General features: G+C 43.0%; 2 protein-coding genes and 1 long non-coding RNA gene across 4 annotated transcripts in view; 1 reads left to right on the top strand and 2 right to left on the bottom strand.

The window, feature by feature from the left end:
• The window catches only part of LOC309626659, a 191,802-nt gene that overhangs the window by 23,075 nt on the left and 146,200 nt on the right, over positions 1-22,527 (bottom strand). The window lies entirely within an intron of this gene.
• Positions 573-22,527, top strand: part of TDRD9 (tudor domain containing 9) — a gene marked incomplete at its 5' end in the record, with an annotated part of 112,210 nt that continues 90,255 nt past the window's right edge. Inside the window, 2 exons of the mRNA XM_082387599.1 lie at positions 573-796; positions 21,342-21,448. Of these exons, the coding sequence (XP_082243725.1) occupies positions 573-796; positions 21,342-21,448 (331 nt within the window). The remainder of the gene's footprint in view (positions 797-21,341; positions 21,449-22,527) is intronic.
• Positions 812-21,456, bottom strand: RD3L (RD3 like). 2 transcript variants are annotated; one of them, XM_082387638.1, is made up of 4 exons: positions 12,541-21,456; positions 12,277-12,383; positions 11,587-11,892; positions 812-11,222 (listed from the first exon to the last, which is right to left on the bottom strand). In XM_082387638.1, exons 3-4 carry the CDS (start codon positions 11,883-11,885, stop codon positions 10,925-10,927), a joined length of 597 nt encoding a protein of 198 aa, XP_082243764.1. In that variant the 5' UTR covers positions 11,886-11,892; positions 12,277-12,383; positions 12,541-21,456; the 3' UTR covers positions 812-10,924. The 2 variants fall into 2 exon arrangements, with proteins under 2 accessions (XP_082243764.1, XP_082243763.1); XM_082387637.1 differs by having other exon boundaries at positions 12,277-21,456.

The raw sequence follows: 22,527 nt of genomic DNA, 5'->3' as shown, positions 1-22,527 counted from the left end.
TTAGGTGCAAGGTGTCCCAGGTTAGCAGGCTCTGGTTTGCCGTCCATCTTCTCCACGCTGAGGTCCATTACCACGACCCTGCACTGGGCCAGGCGCACAGCAGGTGCTCAATAAACGTCTGTCCCGTTTTGGCCCAGAGCGCCAAGCCTCAGATGGAGTAGCCCTCAAAGGGGGAGGTTGGAGAGAGACTGGAGGCCTTGTTTTTGCACATCCTGGGTTCGCTGATGCTGGGCCCCGCCCCCAGACGGCCGAGGGGCCCTGAGGGACTCGTTTTGCCAACTTCGGTACCTGGTGGCCGACCCCAGCGGCCGGACTTCGGCGTCGCTGACGGGCAAGCGCTCCCGGCAGGCCTCACACTGCGCGGCGCGGCGGGGCGGGGCCGGCGGCACAAGGTCAGGGTGGCGCGTGGGGCGCGTGGCGCGCGTGGGGCGCTCTGATTGGAGGGCTTGCGGCGGGGCGGGGCCGCGGGCCTGCCGTCGCTGCGTCGTGCGGTCGCTGCGTCGTGTTCCCGCCCTGCCTGTTCCCTCCGCTCTGACCGGCGGTTGAAGAGGCGCGGACGCCGGCCTGTGAGCATGCTGCGCAAGCTCACCCTCGACCAGATCAATGACTGGTTCACCATCGGCAAGACGGTGACCAATGTGGAGCTGCTGGGCTCGCCGCCCGCCCTCCCGGCCGAGGCGGCCCGGGACGAGGCGCAGCGCAGGGACGCGGGCCCTGAGGCCCAGGCTCAGGCCCCGGCTCCGGCCCCGGCCCCGGCCCAGGCCCAGGCCCGGGCCAGGCCGGTGGCGCCTGGGAGGTAGGAGGCTGGCGGGGGAGAGACGGGGGCGGGCGCAGGTGCGGGCCTGGGCAACGAGGACCTGGGCCGCGCCGACCCTGCATGACCGTGTCGCTGGCGTCGGCCCCTCTGGTGAGATGTCTGGCTGTCCCAGAGTGAGCTGGCCACCAAGCAAGCCCCACCCCGTGGCCTGGGCCAGGCTAACTTCTCCCTACCAGGAGCGGAGCCGCTCCAGAGTTTGGTTCAGTTTAAAAACTTTTTGTTGGTAGGCTTTATTTATTTATTTTTTAGAGCAATTTAAGTTTATGGAGAAATTGAACAGAAAGTAGAGTCCCATGTACCTCCTGCTCCCTGAGCAGTTTCCCTCATCGTCAGCATCTAGCTTTACTGTGGTATGTTTATTATCATTAACTAAATCCGTCGATAAGACGAGGGTTCATTCTTGGTGGTGTACAGTCTGTCGGCTTGGACAAAGTATAACGATATGTATCCGCCATTAGCATCATACAGAGTCCTTTCACTGTCCTCCAAATCCTCTGTGTTCTGCCTCTTCATCCCTCTCTCCCCCGCCCCCCCCCAGCCACCTTTTTATTGTCTCTGTAGCTTTGCGTTTTTCAGCATGCCTTATAGTTGGAAAGCGTCCGGTATGTAGCCTTTTCAGATTGGCTTCTTTCACTTAGGAATATGCAGTTAAGGTTCCTCCATGTCTTTTTAGGGCTTGATAGCTCATTTCTTTTTAGTGCTGAATAATATTCCATTGTCTGGATGCACCACGGCCCGATCGCCACTGAAGAATATCTTGGTGGCTTCCAAGTTTTGGCAGTTACGCATAAAGCTGCTGTAAACATTCCTGTGCAGTTGTTTGTGGGGTCAAAAGTTTCAGCTCATTTGGGTAGATACCAAGGAGCCCTAATGCTGGATCTTTGTTCAGTTTTATTGGTGCTCCTCCTGCTATTATTCCTTGACTTGGGTGCTGTCAGTTAATCTGTTCACGTGATTTTAGTGGAAATAAGGCAAGAGGATGCCTATGTTTTTAGGAGACCTAGACGTGGTGAGTAGAAACACCTGCTCCCTCTTTAAAGAAGGTCAGTGTGGAAGTATCCCCTGCTTGAGGTATCTGCATCACTGCTTGGCCTCTTCCCCCCAAGTTGGACACCCTTTGCAGTTGAGAGGGTGGTTTTGATTTTAATTTTTTTTAAGTTACCTTTGTGCATTGCCCCCAGCCCTCACCCCCATTTGATCTAGTGGACGGACTCAAGAGTCTGAGTCAAGGTCTCATGGGTTGTTTCGAGCCTTTGTAAAGTCAAGTGCGACTTGGGATCATTGGTAAATTTGTTTCTTGGAGGCAGGGAGGGGACAGAGAGACTCTTGTACAGCTTTAGAGTGGCTGTTTTGTTCACGTTTTCACACACTTTGTTTCCTTTAATTACTCTGGCGAATGATCCCTTAGATCCGCCCCCTGCCCCCACTCCCCTGCCTGCTCAGTAGACTTAATGGGCAGAACAGTATTGCTTTTAAATAACTCACTGTGGTACTGAAGTAAGCTATTATTGACCTTGTCAGAAACGACCAGCATGGATTTAAATGTCCTTTTAACTTCCTGGACCCTTAATGCTCATCTAATGCCAGAGTCTCTAGCAAATAGTAGGCACTCAGTTAAATATAGCTATATTATTTAATCCTCAAAACAACCCCTTGAGGTTGCTGGCATTACCTTGATTTTATAGATGAGGAAACAGACTTGGGTGGTAAAGTGATTTGCCTGGTTTCCAGTAATAAATGGTCAAGGTAGGTAGAATGACTTCCTCCCCCACCCTCAAAAGATATCCACTGTAAGGTTACAGTGAGTATTTTATGTTACGTGGCAAAAGGGATTTTGCAGATGTAATTAAGATTACAGATCCTAAGATAAGGAGATTACCTGGATTATCTAATCAAATGAGCTCTTAAAAGCAGAGACCTTTTCTGGGTAGAGTCAGGGATTTGAAACATGAGAGGGACTCGATTGGTCATTGTTAGAGGGGCCACATGGAAAGCTTGAGAAGGAATGTGGGCAGCGAAGAGCAAAGACTGGATCCTGGCTGACAGCCAGCAAGGAAACGGGGACCTGAATTCTACAGCTTCAAGGAACTGGATTTGGCCAACGACCAGAATGAGCCTCCAGCTCAGGGAATGCAGCCCTGCCGACACCTTGATTTTGGCCTTGTGGGACCCTAGACAGAGGACCCAGTTGGGTCCACCTGGACTTGTGACTTACAGAAACTGTGAGATAATAAATCTGTGCTTTTTTAAACTTCTGAACTTGTGGTGACTTGTGGCAGCAGCAGGAAACTAATACAGTGGTAGAGCTGGGATTCAGACTTAGATGAGCGGCCCATGGAGCTGTTGCGGCTGCAGTGCCTGGCACACAGCGGCTGCTCAGAGGCTTGTGAATGATGTCTTCCCAGTGAAGGAGAGTTTTTCTTTTTTAAATAAATTTATTTATTTTATTTATTTAGTTTTGGCTGCGTTGGGTCTTCATTGCTACGTGTGGGCTTCTCTAGTTGCAGCAAGCGGGGGCTACTCTTCATTGCAGTGCGCGGGCTTCTCATTGCGGTGGCTTCTCGTTGCGGAGCACGGGCTCTAGGCACGCAGGCTTCAGTAGTTGTGGCACGTGGGCTCAGTAGCTGTGGCTCGCGGGCTCTAGAGCACAGGCTCAGTAGTTGTGGCGCACGGGCTTAGTTGCTCTGCGACATGTGGGATCTTCCTGGACCAGGGCTCGAACCCGTGTCCCCTGCATTGGCAGGCGGATTCTTAACCACTGCGCCACCAGGGAAGTCCTGAAGGAGAGTTTTGATGTAGGTGAGAAAATATTTGATGTTGGGGAAGGCAGGCTTTATAAGTATAGGGTATTGCATAGTGAAAAGGTATTTGAGAGGGACAGTCACTCAGGTAGGAAGATTAGCTTGCATTGAGTCCCCAGAGTCCAGTCTGTGGGTGCTGTTAAATCAGCTTAATGAGTCATATGAGTTATGACCATCAGCATTAAAAAAAAAAAAAAAAAAGAGCAATAGAAAATACCAGACTGTATTATGGTAGTTCAAATAAGAATTGCTCTGTGAGATGGACCTGTGTCTGTGTGGTGAGTACAGAGTCACAGTGTGAATTTCTTTCTGAAAGAAAGCCCTGCTTGAGTTCCTGTGACGAGAAGTTAGAGAGGACCAGGAGTTGGGAAGGGTGGTAAAGTGAGTAGGGGTAGTTGAATGGTTTGCAAATGATATATTCAATGATACTATGGATTTCCGCCTGTCTTGTTTTGCACATGTTATTGTATTTTTGCTCCTTTGTGCTGATTGTGGGGTATGCTTTCCTTCTTTTTCTTTCTTTCTTTTTTTTTTTTGGCTGTGCTGGGTCTTTGTTGCGGGCTTCTCCCTAGTTGCGGTGCACGGGTTTAGTTGCTCCACAGCATGTGGGATCTTAGTTTTCCGACCAGGGATTGAACCCGTGTCCCCTGCATTGGAAGGCGGATTCTTAATCACTGAGCCACCAGGGAAGTCCTGGCGTATGCTTTCTTTTATTTTTACATTCCTGTTTCTTCACCTTGGCATATGAAAAAGAGAAACTTAGTGGCTGTGTTAGGCCGTTGTGTTTTCCTCCAGGGTTGTCTGTGCCAGCTTTCCTTTGGAATGCAGGGCATGGTCCTCAGATTGTGGCTGGGAGCCCACTGCACTCCCACTGCCCTTCTGCCCAGTGTTGCTTTGTGTGTGGACTTCCCTCTGTCTTCCTAACTCACACGAACTCCTGGGCTCATGACGGTCTTGCTTAATTCTCACTTTGACATCTTTGACTCTCCAGTACCTTAAAATGTACTTTGTCCCAGAGAAACTCCACTACAGAAAGCTTTCAGATCACTTTTCAAAAGCATCTGGTGATGCTCTTACCCAGTTTCCTTTTTTGTTAATTTCACGTTTCCTTCTTGAAATGTCTTACTGTAAGCTGAATGCCTACCGTGTTGGGCATTGTGTCAGGTGATGCAGGCAGTACAAGCAATCTCACTCCTTCTGACAGGCAAGTCCCATCGTATAGCTGAGGAAGTCAAGGATCAGGTAAGTTGAGAAACTTATCTCAGCCCATGTATCTGTTATGTTGTACAGTGGGTGTGTTTGACTCCAAAGCATGTGACTTTTTCCTTTTTGCCTTGCCTTTCAGTATTTAGGCCTTCCCTAGATGGTAGTATTTGCTTGTGTTACCCTCCATGGAGTTCTGTTTTCTATTCACCCACAGAAGTCCATGTTTTTAAAAAACCTTTGTCTGTTTAACAGATTTAGTCTATTAGGTAATTTTCCCATTAATTGGAAAACTATTTGAGTGTCTATTCTGTATCTACCACGTGCAGCTGGAGTAGAGGGATTGAGAGGGAGGGAGGAGATGAAGTCAGAGAGGCAACAGGGTCAAGAGTTCCTTGTTCAGTCTCAGTGAGCAGCTTGCTGCTTCATCTTTGACATCGGGGAGCCACTGGAGGGCGCTTAGAGGTTTTGGGCATAGCTGCCGCGTGTGGTCTCCACTCCAGCAGGGTCACTGCCAGTTGAATGAATGAAGGGGGCCCAGGGCAGAAACAGGGAGGTCAGGTATCCACTTTATGTGTAAACTTGGTTGCACCATGGTGCCCAGATATTTGGTCAAACATTACTCTGGGTCTTTCAGTGAAGATATTTTTTGGATGGAATTAACATTTAAATAGGCGGATTTTGAGTAAAGCAGGTTAACCTCCATAATGTGGGTGAGCCTCATGCAATCAGTTGATGGCCTGAATAGAACGAAGACTGATCTCCCCTGAGCAAGAAGGAATTCTGCCAGCAAACTCCCTTTAGACTCAGACTGCAACTGACCTGGGTCTCCAGCAGATTTTGGACTTGCACCTCTACAATTGTGTAAGCTAATACCTCAAAACTAATCTCTCTCTATAGATACAGACGTCCTGTTGGTTCTGTTTCTTTGGAGAACCCTCACTAATACATCATCCAAGCAAGAGAGAGGATGGTGGTTTAGACCAGGACCGTAGCAGTGGAGGTGGTAAGCGATGGTGGAATTCAGGGTATATTACTAAGAGGCGGGAACTTTGTAGCTGGATCAAGTATAGAATAGGAATGGGGAAGCAGTCATGGGTGACACCAAGGTTTCCGGCTGAGCATTTGGAAGGTGTTGCCATCCACTGAGAAAGGCCAGACCGCAGGAAGAACTGGTTTTGGGGGAATACCAGGTGTTTGATTTTGAACATGTTAACTCTGAAAATCCTGTTAGTTAACAGTAAGTGCATGAATCGAGGAAAGAAGTCTGGCTGTGGAGCTAGATGTTTGGGAGTTTAAGGCTTTGAGGCCAATGAGACGAGACCACCCAGGCTCTGGGTGATGGAGCCTGGTGGGTGAGTGCAGAGAGAGGGGAGGTCTAAGGACCCAAGCCTGGAGCGCCTGAATGTTTAGAGGTTGGTGAGAAAAAATGTGCAAAAGAGACTGAGAAGGAACCACTAGCAGGGTCCGAGGAAAACCAAGTGAGCGAGCCTGTTTTAAACAACTGCTTGCTTAGTGCCCTGTATGTGCATCTCTTAGTACTTTTAAGGAATTATTTATTTATTTATTTAATTTTATTTATTTATTTATATTTTTTATTTTTTGGCTGCATTGGGTCTTCGTTGCTGCGCGCGGGCTTCCTCTAGTTGCGGCGAGCGGCGGCTGCTCTTCGTTGCGGTGTGCAGGCTTCTCTTGTTGTGGAGCACAGGCTCTAGGTGTGCAGGCTTCAGTAGTTGTGGCACACGGTCTCAGTAGTTGTGGCGCACGGGCTTAGTTGCTCCGCAGCATGTGGGATCTTCCTGGACCAGGGCTTGAACCCGTGTCCCCTGCACTGGCAGGCGGATTCTTAACCGCTGAGCCACCAGGCAAGTCCCAAGGAATTATTTTATGTGTTGTTTTCCCCGCATAAGAACTTCTTGAGGGTGCAGATTTTCACTGAATCTCCACCTCTTAGCACAGTACCTGGCATATAGTAGGAACTCAGATGTCTGTTTGGATGAATGAACTGCCTTCGTAGGTCCCAATTATTGATTGCTTACAATGTGCTGGGTCCTTATTCTAGAAATGATGAGAGTTGCTTCCTCATTTGCTCCTACCTTGAATGAATCCTGAAATCTGAGTTACTCCTCTGACCAGAGCTGATTTCCCTAAGGTAGGGGTGTGCGTGCGTGAGTGTGTGTGTGTGTGTGTGTGTATGTATACAGTCAGTCCAATAAGAATCAGCATATCCTGGCAACTGTACCGTAAAGTATTTCTAGAATAAGAGTGTCTCACTGTGTATACGATCACCACCCTGGTCTAAATAAACCACCATCATCTCTTGCCTGGATTATTACAAAAGCCTTCTATTTTTGGTCTCCTGGCTTCCTATCTTTGCCCCCAATAATTTAGTCTAGCACCTAGAAGAATACCTGGCGTGAGGTAGATGCCCAGTTGATATTTGTTGAATGAAGGAATCCTTGAGTAACATTCACACGTAAGGTTTGAGGAGCACATGTGCGACTTTCTGTGGGGTAGATGGCTGTTAGAACAAGGTGTAGACTCTGATCGTGGCTTACCGAGCGTTCCCCATCGGGCACCTGACTCACCTCCTGCTGTCTTTCACTGCATTCTGGACACATTGGCATTCTTCTGTGTCTTGAAGACACCACACTCCTTTCCACACTGGGGCTTCCACACCTAGTCTGTCTTCTGCCTGGAGTGCCTGCCCTCTTCCATTCCTGCCCCGTTTCTTCCCATGACAGGCCCCTTTCATCATTCGGGGCTGTGCTCCTTCAAGAAGTCTCCTGGGACCTCCATAGCTACAGAAGTCCTCCCCCACCTTCTTTGGCAGTCTCTCTAGTCTTTGTCAACTTTTTCTCCTCCTCTAAAGCACTTAGCACTTGCCCCAAGTCTTGTTTGTTTGCGATGTGTTTCTGGGTCCTCCACCATTGTGAGGGGCCAGAATGATTCTGAGATTTCCGGCTTGTAGAATTGGATGGCTACGTAGGGTTGCCATTTCCTGAGAAATGACTGGAAAACACTAGTTGAGGTGTTTGAAGAGTTGTGCTTTTAGTTTGTGTAAAGTGTGTTGTTTCGATTCCTCTGTTCCTTTCTTGAATTTTATTTATCCTTTTAGGAAACAAACCTCTATGATTTGGTTTTGAGCATGTTGATTTAAGTTGCCTGTAGGTCTCCAAGAGGAAGTGTCAGGTAGGCAATTGCCTGTATGCATTTGGAGCTCAGACGTAAGTTGGGGCTGGAGGTGGTGTAGGGGCCTGACAGGCTGATGTGAATCCTAGCCCTGCCATTCAATATCTCTTGTGATACTGGGCAGAGGCATGGAACAGGTGTGAGGCTGTTTGCTCATCTGTCAGATGGGAATAACGTCACCTCCTTTCAAGTCTAGGATTAAATGAGATGTACATACATACAGTGCTTAGCACGGTGCCTGGCATGTAGAAGAATGACTTTCATGTGATTAAATGGATTCGGCTGGTTAATAATGCCACCTTTTCAGAGCTTACTATATGTCAGGTTATCAGAATCCTTTTACGTGGGTTGGTGTATTTATTCCTTACTATTCCCTACCTAAAACTTTTAGCTACTGTGCCAATACTTTATCTTTGTAAAACATACCTGAAGCTTTCCTAGTAGTCCTCTCCCACATCTGCACCCCCCCTTATATTTTTAACTCTCATTCTTTTGCCAATTTTAGGTACTATAAATAGCCCAGTGTATAAAAGTGTGGATCTGTTAACATTCAGGAAGTTATTTGTGTTGTAATTTCTACCTGATTTGTCAATTTTTTAGAAACAACTATAGATTTCAGTTATATACACCAACAGTGACGTAGGAAACATGGTTATTAGGTTATTGCCAAAAACAAATGTGAGAGGTAGAAACTCAGAATACCAAAGTCCCTTTTGTATTTTTCCAGTCCCTTTAAAAGTCTGGCTGTACAGTTGACTCACTGCATCGTGGGTGACTTAGAGTGGTGTGGGGTTCGTCTTCATCCTGGCCTAGTGGGATGACCTAATGTCTACAGCTTCTTCAGTCACTGTAAGCTTTTTTTTTTTTAAATTAATTAATTTATTTATTTTATGGCTGTGTTGGGTCTTCGTTTTCTGTGTGAGGGCTTTCTCTAGTTGCGGCAAGTGGGGGCCACTCTTCATCGCGGTGCACGGGCCTCGCATTATTGCGGCCTCTCTTGGTGTGGCGCACAGGCTCCAGACGCGCAGGCTCAGTAGTTGTGGCTCTCGGGCCTAGTTGCTCTGCGGCATGTGGAATCTTCCCAGACCAGGGCCCGAACCTGTGTCCCCTGCATTGGCAGGCAGATTCTCAACCACTGCGCCACCAGGGAAGCCCACTGTAAGCTTTTTGATAGGAGTTATTTTTTAAAACTTATTTTCTTCCTGTCTGAACAGGGAGGATGGCCCTTTCTTGAAAGTGCCACGGGCTCAGTCATTTCTTTTGTTCACTGGCTGTTTGATGTGCCTTGGAGGGAGGAAAATGTTCTGGGCCTCTTCATGGCGTGTATCTCCTGGTATGCGTGGTGAGGCTCCCGGCTCTAGTACTGGATTCCATAGACAAACTCCAGGTTCTGATTAAAACAGAAATTCTATGAGGACCTACTGTAGAGCACAGGGAACTCTACTCAATACTCTGTAATGATCTATACGGGAAAAGAATCTAAAAAAGAGTGGACATCTGTGTATGTATTAACTGATTCACTTTCCTGTACAGCAGAAACTGACACAACCTTTTAAATCAACTATACACCAGTAGAAATTAATTAAAAAATTCTGTTCCCATCATTAAGGTAATAATACTGAAACTCTTGTTTGCTGCTTCATACGTTCACTGCACGATGAGCAGTTATGCCCTTTGGGGAACATTTCTCTCTCCCACAAATAGTTTTCACTCTACAAATTCTTATAGTGATTGAAGAAGCCATAGATAGTTATGTCCTGAAAAATGAACAAAAAGGGAACAGGAGTGAGAGGTGTCTTTGTTTTAAATCCACTTTGAGTTTGTTTCCATTTACCTTGTCTTATTAAACCCTGGGTAGATTGACACCATTTATGACATGGTTAGGATTTAAGACCAAACTGAGGCCAATTCAGAATGGTGTTGAAGTTAGCCAAGAGTAGGGAAAAACGCATAGTCAGAGTGTGTATTTTCTTTGGAGTGTGTATTTAGCTCCTACCTTGATTTTTTTTTTCTTTTTAATGGAAAAAAACTCACTCGAATAAATCTCCAAATATTAAGTTATGAACATTAGGTTCTTTGGATTTACTTTTAAGAATGGTATAGATTCTAGCACTTAATCATAGAAATAAATCTGACTAATGAATAGTTCCCTACTTTAATGAAATTCTGAGAGGTTGAATTTTATATATTAAATATTTTGCTATTTTAAATGAACATAATATTGGTTTAAATTATAGATTGGCATTGACTGTTTTTCTCTGAGTAGCTGTTACTAATGTTGTTAAACTAGTCCATTTCTTTTTTGCTCATGTAATCTAGAGCTTTTTTTTTAATACTTTCCCTTAATGCTGGTTAAGATTAAAAATGAATCTCAGTGTTGGGATGAAGCACTGCTTTGTTTTCAAGCTGCACATTATTTTTTCCCTCACTGCCGTCTTCCCCCTCCCCCACAGAGAATGACTGATTCAGTGTTATATTGTAAAGATAAGATTCACATCAATCATTTATTTTATTCTATACATAGTTTCCTTTTAGAATAAAAGCAAAGTTAATGTCAAAGTTAATTTATCGAATTTCATACTTGGTACTTTCATACAAATTTCATATTTCATATTTCAAAATAAAATGCCTTAGTTCCTGTTGGGATGTGTTTGAGGTATAAGAAAATACTTCAAACATTTTTTGAAAATATTTAGGAAACACTTTAGTTAAAAGCATACTGTTCAATGAAAACATTGCATTTTTAGAGTGGTTAAAAAAGGAACACTATTTAAAACAGGCTACATCCACAGGAATTTTAACTTCTGATCTTGCAACACAGAGTAGCATTAAGTCACATCACTTTCTCTTTTTCTTAATACTAAGGGTTCTGCTACTAAGACTGTCAAAAACTCCTCTGGTTACAAGTAATTTAACTTGATGGGTAATAATATGGTAGGTTCCATATCCTATGTGAGAATGTTGGGAACCTGTTCTTTGTGTTTTTGTCTACGTAACTTGAAATAGTGGGTATTTCATCCTTGTCTGGACTCTTGGAGCTTTCTCCTGGGATCACGGAGCGAACAGGACAGGCTGTGCTCTGTGACTCTTCCAGGCCCTCTTGCTGACTGCCTTTGTCAGTACTACTTAAGAAGTCCTTCAGAACTTGCTTGAAGATGTAGACAATTTCCCATGGCAGTACATCATTTTCTGCCATAACTTCTCGAAATCTAGAGGCAAAGCAGTTATCAGTATTCAATTCAGAAAATCTCTTTTGTCATAGCCCTTTGTCTCCAAAATTCAGCTTAGGTAATGTAACCATATAGTAGTTACCCACCTTTTGAGTAAACTGCACATTGCTTTAAAATTATACTTCTAGTAAAGAAATTTCAAAAGAGACTTTAAAACATTTCCTAGCCAGTGAGATATCAACAGTTTTTTTTTTGTCCGGCCCATCCTCAGTGATTTTGGTTGCTGGGTAGTTGATACACATGATTAAAAAATTTATATGATACAGTACAATTTCCAGTCTAAAGATACGAGGAGCTTAGACTTGATAGCAAATATCACAAGAAGAGAACGTAGTATTTTTACCTGCTGAGAATAGCTCCAGTTTGACAAGGTTGAACCTGTGAGCAAAGAACTTCAAGTTGTCTTTGTTCAGTAGCTGGGATGGTTGCGTGGGGATTCTGATAGTTTCTCAGCCAATTGTAATCCACACTTGTTTTTTTCACTTTTTGCTCATTTTCGATCTCTTGTATTAATCTCTCTCGTTCCTTTAGATGCCATTTTAATTCCCGAAGCAGAGTCTTTGTCACTACTTCTGAGTCAGGGTAGTGTGTGGATTTGTAGGAATTGTATTTTGGCCATTTCATCCAGCCAAAAAGTGGCATTTTTAGCCTATGGAAATATTCTCACTTGTTTATTTGCATAAAATATTATGGTTCTGATGAGCAAATATTTGTTTCTTTACAGTAACTTTGCCAGAAAAGTGCATGAATTTTTCACTGGTTAGATATACAGGTCAAAACAAGATTAGAAGGGATTAAAGTCTTAATTTCTAACTAGGTCAGTGCCAAAAACCAGGCTTTGAAAATACTTTTATGTAGCTAAGGAGAAACGAAATGCAGTCAGATAATCTACAGACTGAACATTTTCTGAAAATACCACTAACACTTGCTATTAAAAGTTCTTAGGAGGCTTTAAAATATTAACATATAGGAAAGTGCTATCTGCAAACATACTTTTGACTTATGTTTTGTACAGAAAAGGTTTAAAGATTACCTGTGAAGTTGATGGATCCGACGTGGTGATGTTGCCAAAGAGTTTCCTGGAATTGGTGCTGAAGCTGTGCTTCACTCAGGCATACCTCCTCCTCCTGGATGTGTCCCCTGGTGAAAGAATGAGCCTCCTCCTTTACCCACTGAAACTGTATTTGAAATAACTAACCTTCTATGTTAGGAATGAGGTTGTGATGTCTTCATTTGGCGAGAATGCTCATTAATTCACCTTGTAAGTAAGCTAGAAGAAATGACAAAAATAACTTACTATTTAATCTTTACAAATTATATAATGGTTTGCCTTTTCAATGTAGCTCAGTGTATTTGAAAAAGATGCCGGCAGCTACAGATTCTTGTCCTAAATGCATTTAGACATGTCTTTGATAAAGAAATGAAGAAAGGTCGTCTGAAGCACCACAGATGTGCTGCCAGCTAAAGTGAAGACTGTCGCATGATGTGATGCTTTGCTGTGCATAGCTGCAGGTCACAGTTTAGTGCTGTATTTTTATGCCTGTAGAGCTCTAAAAATAACCATGTTGCTTTTATTCTTCAGCTTAACTTTGAGGCCGTTTAGAAGCCAGGTCACTGTCCCCTCTAATGAAAGCAGGAAAAGTAGATCAGACTTGACTATTTGCACAATATACATTCTGAGAAACCTCGTTACAATCGAGCAAAGTAGGCAAAGAATGCTGATATCAGTCATGTGTGAAATATTTAGTAAATGTTATGTTCTGTACACATTTTGTTTTTCTTTCTAAATAGTATTTAAATTTGTATATTTAAACAAGTTGTAATGCTAGAGGACAGTATATACACTTACGTAGATAACTTTAAAATATACTTTATAATCTCTAAAAACATGGTGATAAGGCAATAATAGATTAAGGTCAGAAAAAAAATTGAGACATGAGAACATATCAAGTTCACAACGAAATCTTATAGTTCATTATAGAAAATCATTTTCGTGTTTTCTTTTGGAGCTGAAAGTGAAACTTATACTCACAGTTTGGGCGAGTACCGATGTGTAATTGGTCTTTATTGTGCTAATTTTCTATTCCCGAGAGGTGTGTGTCTTTGGTTTAAGCATGGACAGGTTCTTTGCTCTCTAGTTCTGTGTTAAATGACTGTGTAGTGGCTTTTCCTTTTATAATATTTGTTTCTTCTGGTGCCTTTTCCTTCAAATGAACTGTGAAGAATAGACCTCGTTTACATCAGACCTGCATGTCATGCGTGATCAAGAGTGATGTGTGTGGTCAGCCTCCAGCTCCTGTTGCTTATATGTTAGAAAAACCCAGATGTCAGGATTCATCATCTGTAACTAGAAGGTTTTCATATTACGTTGTGTACAGTACTGTGAAAGGGAGGGGAGTAAAGTTTATCATGACAGAACGGTCCTACCTGATTTTCTACTGCAGTTATGATGAGTCATGCTGCTTCTCCCTTTGAATAACCTCCTTGTCATTGCTTTAATTTTTAAATTTTTTGCCTCTGAAATGGTAACAAAAATATCAAAAATGTATTGGATATGGAGCATAAACCGACTTTCTGTTCCAGGCCCTCTGCAGCCTTGCCTATCCCTTCTTCCCTGGCTTGCTTTCTTGCTCTACCTGAGTCTGTCTGTTGCGTCAGCCAAGCCTGACTGCCCCATGCAGGCCGTGCTCCCTCCGGCACTTCAGCTTTGGTCACACTGACTCTCTCTTCTGAGATGCTCGTTTTTCTTTTCCATGTACCTGTACTGTAATTCTCGTATTTATTTATTTTTGCCTGTGTTGGGTCTTCGTTGCTGCACGAGGGCTTTCTCTAGTTGCGGCGAGCGGGGCCTACTCCTCATTGCGGTGCGCGGGCTTCTCATTGCGGTGGCTTCTCTTGTTGTGGAGCATGGGCTCTAGGCTTGCGGGCTTCAGTAGTTGCAGCATGCGGGCTCTAGGGCACGTGGGCTTCAGCAATTGTGGCGCATGGGCTTCAGTTGTGGCGTGCGGGCTCAGTAGTTGTGGCGTGCGGGCTCAGTAGTTGTGGCACGCGGGCTCAGTAGTTGTGGTGTGCGGGCTCATTAGTTGTGGCTCGTGGGCTCTACAGCGCAGGCTAAGTAGTTGTGGCACACGGGCTCAGTAGTTGTGGCGTACGGGCTTAGTTGCTCTGCGGCATGTGAGATCTTCCCGGACCAAGGATCGAACCTGTGTCCCCTGCACTGGCAGGTGGATTTTTAACTACTGTGCCACCAGGGAAGTCCCTATACTGTAACCCTTTTTTTCAGGGCTCAGTTTCAATACCAACTAATTTTTTCTTCTGTCTGAGGGAAAAACATTTTTCCCTTGGCCCCCGTGCCCTGTTTCTTTGAACTCCGGTTTTATTTCTCTTTACTGTTAAACTAATAGTCCCTTATGACTAGGTTCTGTTCTGTCCTCCACTTATTTGCAGCTGTCGTTAGCTCAGCAGATACTTTTGACTGTGCCATGTCCTAGATGCAGGTTAGGGACTGGGGATGCAGCAGTGGACCAGACAGACCTATTCTCTGCCCTCATGGAGCCCGTCTTCTAGTGGGAAGATGAACCCGAGGACCCAAATCACCCAGTGCAGTGGTCATGATACACTCGAGGCCTCCCCAGTTCACTGTGGAGGTCAGGGAAGGCCTTTCTGGGTAGGGGCTGTCCTTTGAGCAGAGGTTTAAAGACCAACGAGGAAGCCACACAAAGCGCTTCATGCGGCCAGCTCCCTCCTCGGCTTGACCTATTAGCGCCTAGCTGGCTATTGAGACTCAAGTCTGACCTTCACAGAACTTTTCTTACACCTTGGCTCACATTCAGTGCATTTTCCTTTGATCTTCCTCGCGTAAGCCAATTTTCCTAGTACTTAGTGTGTGCTACTTGTATTATTATACATTTTATTTTTTCTGTCCTATTTCCTGAGATTGTTAGATTGAAATAGAGCTCAAATGTCATTCTCTGATTACAGTAGTTCCCCTACTACCGTGTAGATAGAGAACAGAAATATTTGTAGATCAAGGTAAGGAAGTACCTTTGCATTAATCCTTCCTGTTTGTTGGGAGTATAACCAGATTAATGTTGGATTTTATTCGTCACACATTTTAGTAAGTTGAATACATGAATTATTTCTAATGAATTGCAACCTCATTAGGCTATTTTGTGTGGAAGACATAAAGCTTAAACTGTGAAGCAGTTAGGTTAATTTCTTTTTGGTCTTTGTCATGGTTTTCTAGGCTTTATCTTCTTAGCTGAACAGCAAAAAATTTTATGACTTGAAGTGAGATAGGATCATATCATTCATAATGTGTGTGTGTGTAAAAGTTTAAGATGTGTAAGGAAGTACTTAAGTCTAAAAAGATAAAATTTTGGAATCTCGAAGGGCAGGCTAAGGAGCCAGGTTGTTTATATACAACTTGTATATATTTATGGTCAGGGGGCCTTTACAGTTCTCAGCAGCATTTGATTGCAATTAAAGGAAGATTTTTCATTGTGAGGGGACTAATATCTTTCTGTTTTTAATTCCTTTGCTACTGAATTCAAAGTTCTGAATTATTGGTTGGTTCTTTTTTTTTTTTGGCTATTAAAGATGCAGTTAATATTTGAGAAACTGTGATGTTAAATTCCTTTTCCCAATATTATTCCCTCTTTAAAATACTCTAATTGAAACACACTAAGATGTACTTTTTCATGTTAAAAATCATATTCTATTGGGTTGTCCATATCTTACTGACTTAAGAGAGTTCTTAGTGTACGTCTGCGTTCTGTGCTGCAGATGTTCACTCTAGAGTGACCGCTGTTCTTGCTCTTTAACCTTTATAGACATCGTTCATAGGTTTTATATTATAGTTTAGTTCAGTTTGTTGATATTTTCCTTTTTTGACTTTTCCTTTCTTGTGTTTTTGTTTAAGCCCTTCTTTACTTCAAAGTTATAACATACAGAAGAAGATCAGCTTTTTAGGCTTAAAAAAATAAGTACCCCTGGGTGTTGAGTTGGTTTGAAATTGATTTGAGGTTGGTTTGAGGTGTAGGGGTCCCCAGATTGGATAACCATTATTCAAAGTAAGTAGTCATTGTTCCACCCAGGAGATTTTCCTGATTCCTCGTATGCCCAGTAACTGTGTGGCGTATCCTGGGTATTTTGAATATTATATTATATTATGGGACTCTGGGTCTTGTTTAAATCCTGTGGGGAATGCAGCTGACCAGCTGTGTTCAGGCTGCAAGTTCCAGCCAGCTTCCTATGGGCAGTGGATTCAAGGTCCCTCTGGTTTTCAGAGCCTTTGCAGGGCTGTCTGGGTCTGTCCTGCACTGTGCCATCTAGTGGCCGTCCTGTAGCTCAGTTCTCAAAGTCTGTGATGGGCTGTTTGGGGTCAGGGCACGCCTGCCAGCCCAGGGGTGTGCCCAGCAGTTGCTAGAGGTTCTCAGGTGTCTGCGGTCTCCCTGGTGCTTTCCCAGCCCAGGGCCTCCCTTTGCTGGTCCTCTGGCCAGAAGACAGGGGCTTTGTTGCCCTGCTCTGCCAGGCACTTCCTGCAGTGATGCCTGCCTCCCAGGCCAAGCAGTGGGAGAGCAGAGAAAGAAAAAAGGCAGTGAGAGTCTGCCCCACCCTCTTGTAGAGGGAGTTTCCCTCCCTCGGAGTTTGATGCTCCTGCCGCACCTGGCTTGTGAGAGAATGGAGAAAAGAAAAATGTAAGGTGTGCACTGCCCCCGTTTTGAGTATTTGGAGTCCCCTTTCCTGCCCCCCAGGGCACAGCTAGAGCTGGTCCTGGGGTCCTGTGCCAGTGCCACGTGCATTTTGTAGCTCGGGAGTTCAGGTCGGGCCACCAGAGATAAAAAATGATGAGCTTCTGCCGCTGGTTTGGTGCTCTGAATTCTGGCCTTCTTCCCCGATCTGCCTCTTACTCTTTACTTGTTAAAGTCCTCCAACAGCTGCTCGGGCATTCTGCCCGGGGGTTACAGCTTCATTCTGTGGGAGGCACAGGGTGCAGCGTGCTTACGCCATCTTACTGGAAACGGGAACCTTGGACTCATTCTTGACTCCTTTGTTTTTTTCAGACCCCAGGTCTAATATGTCAGCATATTCTATGGGCTGCACTTTCACTGCTGCCACTCTAGTCCGAACGATGTCATCTCTGGCCTTGGTTTTTATGCTGGTCTGTTAGGTGGTCTCTCTGCTTCTGCTGTGTCTGAACCCCCATCACCCCACCCTACTTCACCCAGTCAGAGCCATCCTGGTAAAATAGGAATCAGATATTTTTATTGCTCTGTCTATGCTCAAAACCCATCTCACTCAGAGCAAAAGCCAAAATCTTTAAAATTAGCCCGTGCCAGTCCTCTGGTACCCGCTCCCCAACCCCTGGCTCTTCCCCGTGCCTCTACCCACCGCCCAAACCTCTTCTGGGCTTTCTCTGCTGCAGCCACACGGGTCTCCTGTCCTCCCTGGCCTTTTGCCGCAGGGCTCCTGCTCTCCTGTGACTGTTGCCCTTACAGAGCTGCCCAGTCCTTCTCTTTCTTCTGATCTTTGCCTGTGTGTCACCTTATCAACATGCAACCCTCCTCGCCCTGTCTCTTCTCCGGCCTTATTTTTCTGTATTTTATTACTGTCTGACATACTCCATGCTTTACTTTATTTCTCGTCCCCCAGCTAGACTGTAAGCTCCATGAGGGCAGTCTGCTCACTGCTTTAGGTACTTAGGACAGTGCCTGGCATGGAGTTGGCCCTTAATTATTAATTTGTTGAGTGACTTAATGAGTAAATATCAGGTAAACAGTAACCAGAAGTATGCTGATATGACTATAAATATCAGGCAGAAGTAGATTTTAATGCAAATAGCGTTTTATTAAAGTAAACCTCAAATTTCAAGAATTGGTATCATACTGATAGCAGTGCATTTACATTAGACATTGATAACAAAGAGAATTAAATTGATAGCATATTTTGCATATCATAGCAATTGCCTTTTTTTTCCACTTAATGTTTCGGACATTTTTATCTATTAGCACGAATATAGCCATAACATTCTTTAAAAATGATACGTATTAAGTAAGAGTATGCCATAGTTTAGCTTGTCCCTCTGTCATTAATTTTTTTCCAGGTTTTAACCACCACAGGTGTCAGGAAAAGGTATCCTCTCCTTGGAGGGTCCTTTATACCCTTGCCCTGTTTTATTTTCCCTTCGTATCCCCCATGAGCATCTTGCATGTTTGTTCTGCGTCCTTCAGTGGAATGCTGGTTTTGTGAGGGCAGGGGCTTTGTTTTGTTTACTGCTGTATCTCTGTGCCTAAGACAGTGCCTCACACGTGCTAGGTGTTCAGTAAGTATTTGCTGAATGAATGAGTGCTTTGTTGGGGAGGAAGAAAACTTTCTTCTTCTAGGTTCTTCTGGCTGGTCTAAAAATTAAATTGACATGAGACAGATTAACAGGAGAAAATAAAATTTAATTTCACATGTTCAGGAACCCCACATACCTGAGAGGGTCAGAGACCCCACATACTGGAGAGGTTCAAAGACAGAACAGTAAAAGGAGGTATATATGACATCCTGAACTAAGGAGTGGGAGAGGGGCCGGGGGCTTCCAAGGACAGAAGGGTCTTTTTTTTTTTTTTTTTGGCCCCATCGCATGGCTTGCAGGATCTTCCGGGTCAGGGATTTAACCTGGGCCCTCCGCAGTGAAAGTGCAGAGTCCTAACCACTGGATCGCCAGGGAATTCCCCAGGAGGGTCATTTATAGGATGATAAGAAGGAGAGCAGATGTTTGGTAATTAGATGTTAGCCTTGCTGTATAGATGGGGCTCTCTATATATACACACACACACACACACATATATTCTTTTCCATTATGGTTTACTACAGGATATTGAATATAGTTCCCTGTGCTATACAGTAGGACCTTGTTGTTTATCCATTCCATATATAATAGTTTGCATCTGCTAACCGCAGACTCCCAATCCTTCCCTCCCCCAGCCCTATCCCCCTTGGCAACCACAAGTCTGTTCTCTATGTCTGTGAGTCTGTTTCTGTTTCATAGGTAAATTCATTTGTATCTTATTTAATTTTAATTTAATTTTATTTAAAAAATTTTTTATTTTATTTTATTTTTTTCTGGCCTCTACAGAGTGTATTAAAAGCAGCACGTGAGGTTAACACATACTTTCACTGAATAAACATTACCTAGATATAACAAAATTCTATTTCGCTTTGAAATATCTTTTACATAGGTGACTATACATGTTTTATTACATGCACCACAGTGTGTGAATCCCATTTTTAGTGCAAGAACTTCTGTACTTATTTACATATACATGTAGGACTCTTAGAAACATCTTTTATATGTGCATCTTTAAAAAGTATATGAATTGCAGCACATATCCTTTAACTGAGAAAACACTACCCAGAGGCAATAAATTCTACCACTCTTAAAAACGTCTGTTACACATTTAACTTTGCATAGTGTCTTACATGCACCAAAGTGTGGACATCATACTCTTAATTAAGTAACTGTATGTTTTCACATGTACAGCCAAAATTCTTATAAATATCTCCTATACCTGAGATTTTACAGAATGTATGAAATGCAGCATATGCGGTGAACATTCTTTTGATGAAATAACACTTCCTGGATGTAACAAAATTCTATCACCTTAAGAAACATCTTTTTTAAAAAAACATTTTGTATCATATTTTAGATTCCGCATATAAGTGGTATCATATGGTATTTGTCTTTCTCTTTCTGACTTCACTTAGTATGATAATCTCTAGGTCCATCCATGTTGCTGCAAATGGCATTATTTCATTATTTTTATGGCTGAGTAGTATTCCATTGTATATAAGTACCACATCTTCTTTATCCATTCATCTTTTGATGAACATCTGGGTTGCTTCCATGTCTTGGCTATTGTAAATAGTGCTGCAGTGAACATTGGGGTGCATGTATCTTTTCAAATTAGAGTTTTCATCTTTTCCGGATATATGCCCAGGAGTGGGATTGCTGGATCATATGGTAGCTCTATTTTTAGTTTTTTAAGGAACCTCCATACTGTTCTCCATAGTGGCTGCGTTTTGGAAAACAGCCACTTTACGGTCCCACCAACAGTGTAGGAAGGTTCTCTTTTCTCCACACCCTCTCCAGCATTTATTATTTGTAGATTTTTTGATGATGGCCATTCTGACTAGTATGAGGTGATACCTCATGGTACTTTTGATTTGCATGTCTCTAATAATTAGCAATGTTGAGCATCTTTTCATGTGCCTCTTGGCCACCTGGATGTCTTCTGTGGAGAAATGTCTACTCAGGTCTTCTGCCCATTTTTTGATTGGGTTGTTTTTTTTTTGATACTGAGCTGTGTGAGCCATTGGTATAGTTTGGAAATTAAGCCCTTGTCTGTCGCATCATTTGCAAATATTTTCTCCCATTCTGTAGGTTGTCTTTTATTTTTTATGGTTTCCTTTGCTGTGCAAAAGGTTGTAAGTTTGATTAGGTCCCTTTGTTTATTTTTGCTTTTATTTCTATTGCCTTGGGAGACTGACCTAAGAAAACACATTGCTACGATTTATGTCAGAGGATGTTTTGCTTCTGTGCTCTTCTGAACCTGTAGCGTCTTGACCTCCTTTAGTTCAAAATAATCCTCATACAAAAGTGACACATTTTGGGGAGGCTCGTTCTGAACCCCTACAGCTCCCATATGTGTCTTTGCATGTGCTTCCTTGTCTGCAGGTGCGAATACTGCCCTTGGGGAAGATACTGAGGAAAGAAGTGTCGGCTGGCGGGAGATGTGTTCAGAGGTTAATAGGACAGGTCATAGTGCTCTGCAGAGTAACCGCTTGTACCCATCTGCCTCCCTCTCCTCGTAACCTAAGCATAGTTGTTCTTCTTGCCAATTCAGAGGGTGGAAAAGGTTTCTCATTGTTTTAATTTGCATCTATTTGGTGACTGACTGTGAATTTGAGTGTATTTTCATTTGTTTATTGACGATTTGCAGTTTTTCTTATAGGACTTAATGAAAAAGTAACTATTCAAGAATTCTGCTAGCATGTGGGAATTTCTTAGCTTTTTGTAAACAGTATACTAACTTTTAATATTCTTTGCAGGCCACTGAGCCAAAAGAGCTCAGAGACGGAGTATATTAACAAATACAGAAAACTTGAAGCACAAGAGTTTGATATGTATGGCAGTGGTCGTTCAACCAGTGGGCCAGGTAAACGAGTATCTTTAAATATCATAAAATATGATATGTGAGTTGTTCACGTGTTAAAACATTAACTTCTTAAAAGTCTTTAAGAAATGTATTTTGATCAATAAAGAATCCATATTGCTTGTTAATTCAGGATTTTGGGGGGATGAGTATATGATAGATTATAAATTGTGAGTGTGTGATGTGTTGTGAGTTGCTCATGTTTTTCTCTCAAGTATAGTGTCTAAATAGTCTGTCCTTTGGAAGACTAATAACGGTCCCTGACCTTACTATTAATTAGAATTACTTAAAATTGTTATTATAATTTTAATAATAATACATTATTATAAAATTATTTTATTGTTATTAAAATTATAATAGTTTTAAAAATAATAATCATATTAAAACAAAAATTTAAATAGTACATAAATGTATACAATAAAAGGTGAAGATCCTTCTTAACCTCTCCTCCTCCGAAGGAGGAGATACAAGGATACAACTGTTCAGAGTTTAGGTTTAAGCTAGTTACTTTCTGTGAGTATGCACTTTCTTTTAGTGAGCTGACTGTCTTATTAGCATTAGGCCGTATTCATATGACAGAAGTAAGTTTTTGATTTTTTTGCTTTATAAAAGGTTATCCGTCACAAACTTCCTACCTGACTTCCTAGTCAGGAAGTTCTGCCTCCTTTCTTTCTACCCTGTGTACTTATGCTGGGACTTAGGGACAGAAGTTGGGGTTAGAGTAATATTTTCCAGCCTTTTTGAAAATTATGAAATATAGTCCATACGTAGAAGTATACTAATCCTTATTCTTCTTGGTATTTATTTGGGCTTCTTGACAATATAAAATATTGGTATCCTTCATCAATTCTGGAAAATTCTGAGCCATTATCTATGCCCCACTCTCTCATGCAGTTTTGTATTTTTCATTTTTTTGGTCACTCTAGTATATGCAGGTTAATTTCTCATTGTTTATCTTTCTCCTAAGGCAGAAGCAGCTTTGAATTCTTTGTCTTCCTCTCTGTGTTCTTGGCTTACTATAGACTTTGGCCTGGTGTTTCCTCTCTCTCTTGCCAAGCTTTCGGTTTTTTAAAGATGATGTT

This window comes from Balaenoptera borealis (assembly GCF_965194805.1).
Source record: "Balaenoptera borealis genome assembly, chromosome: 3".
Taxonomy (NCBI): Eukaryota; Metazoa; Chordata; class Mammalia; order Artiodactyla; family Balaenopteridae; genus Balaenoptera; species Balaenoptera borealis.
Note: the sequence above shows the minus strand (reverse complement) of the source record. Positions and strands in the feature narration are given on the sequence as shown.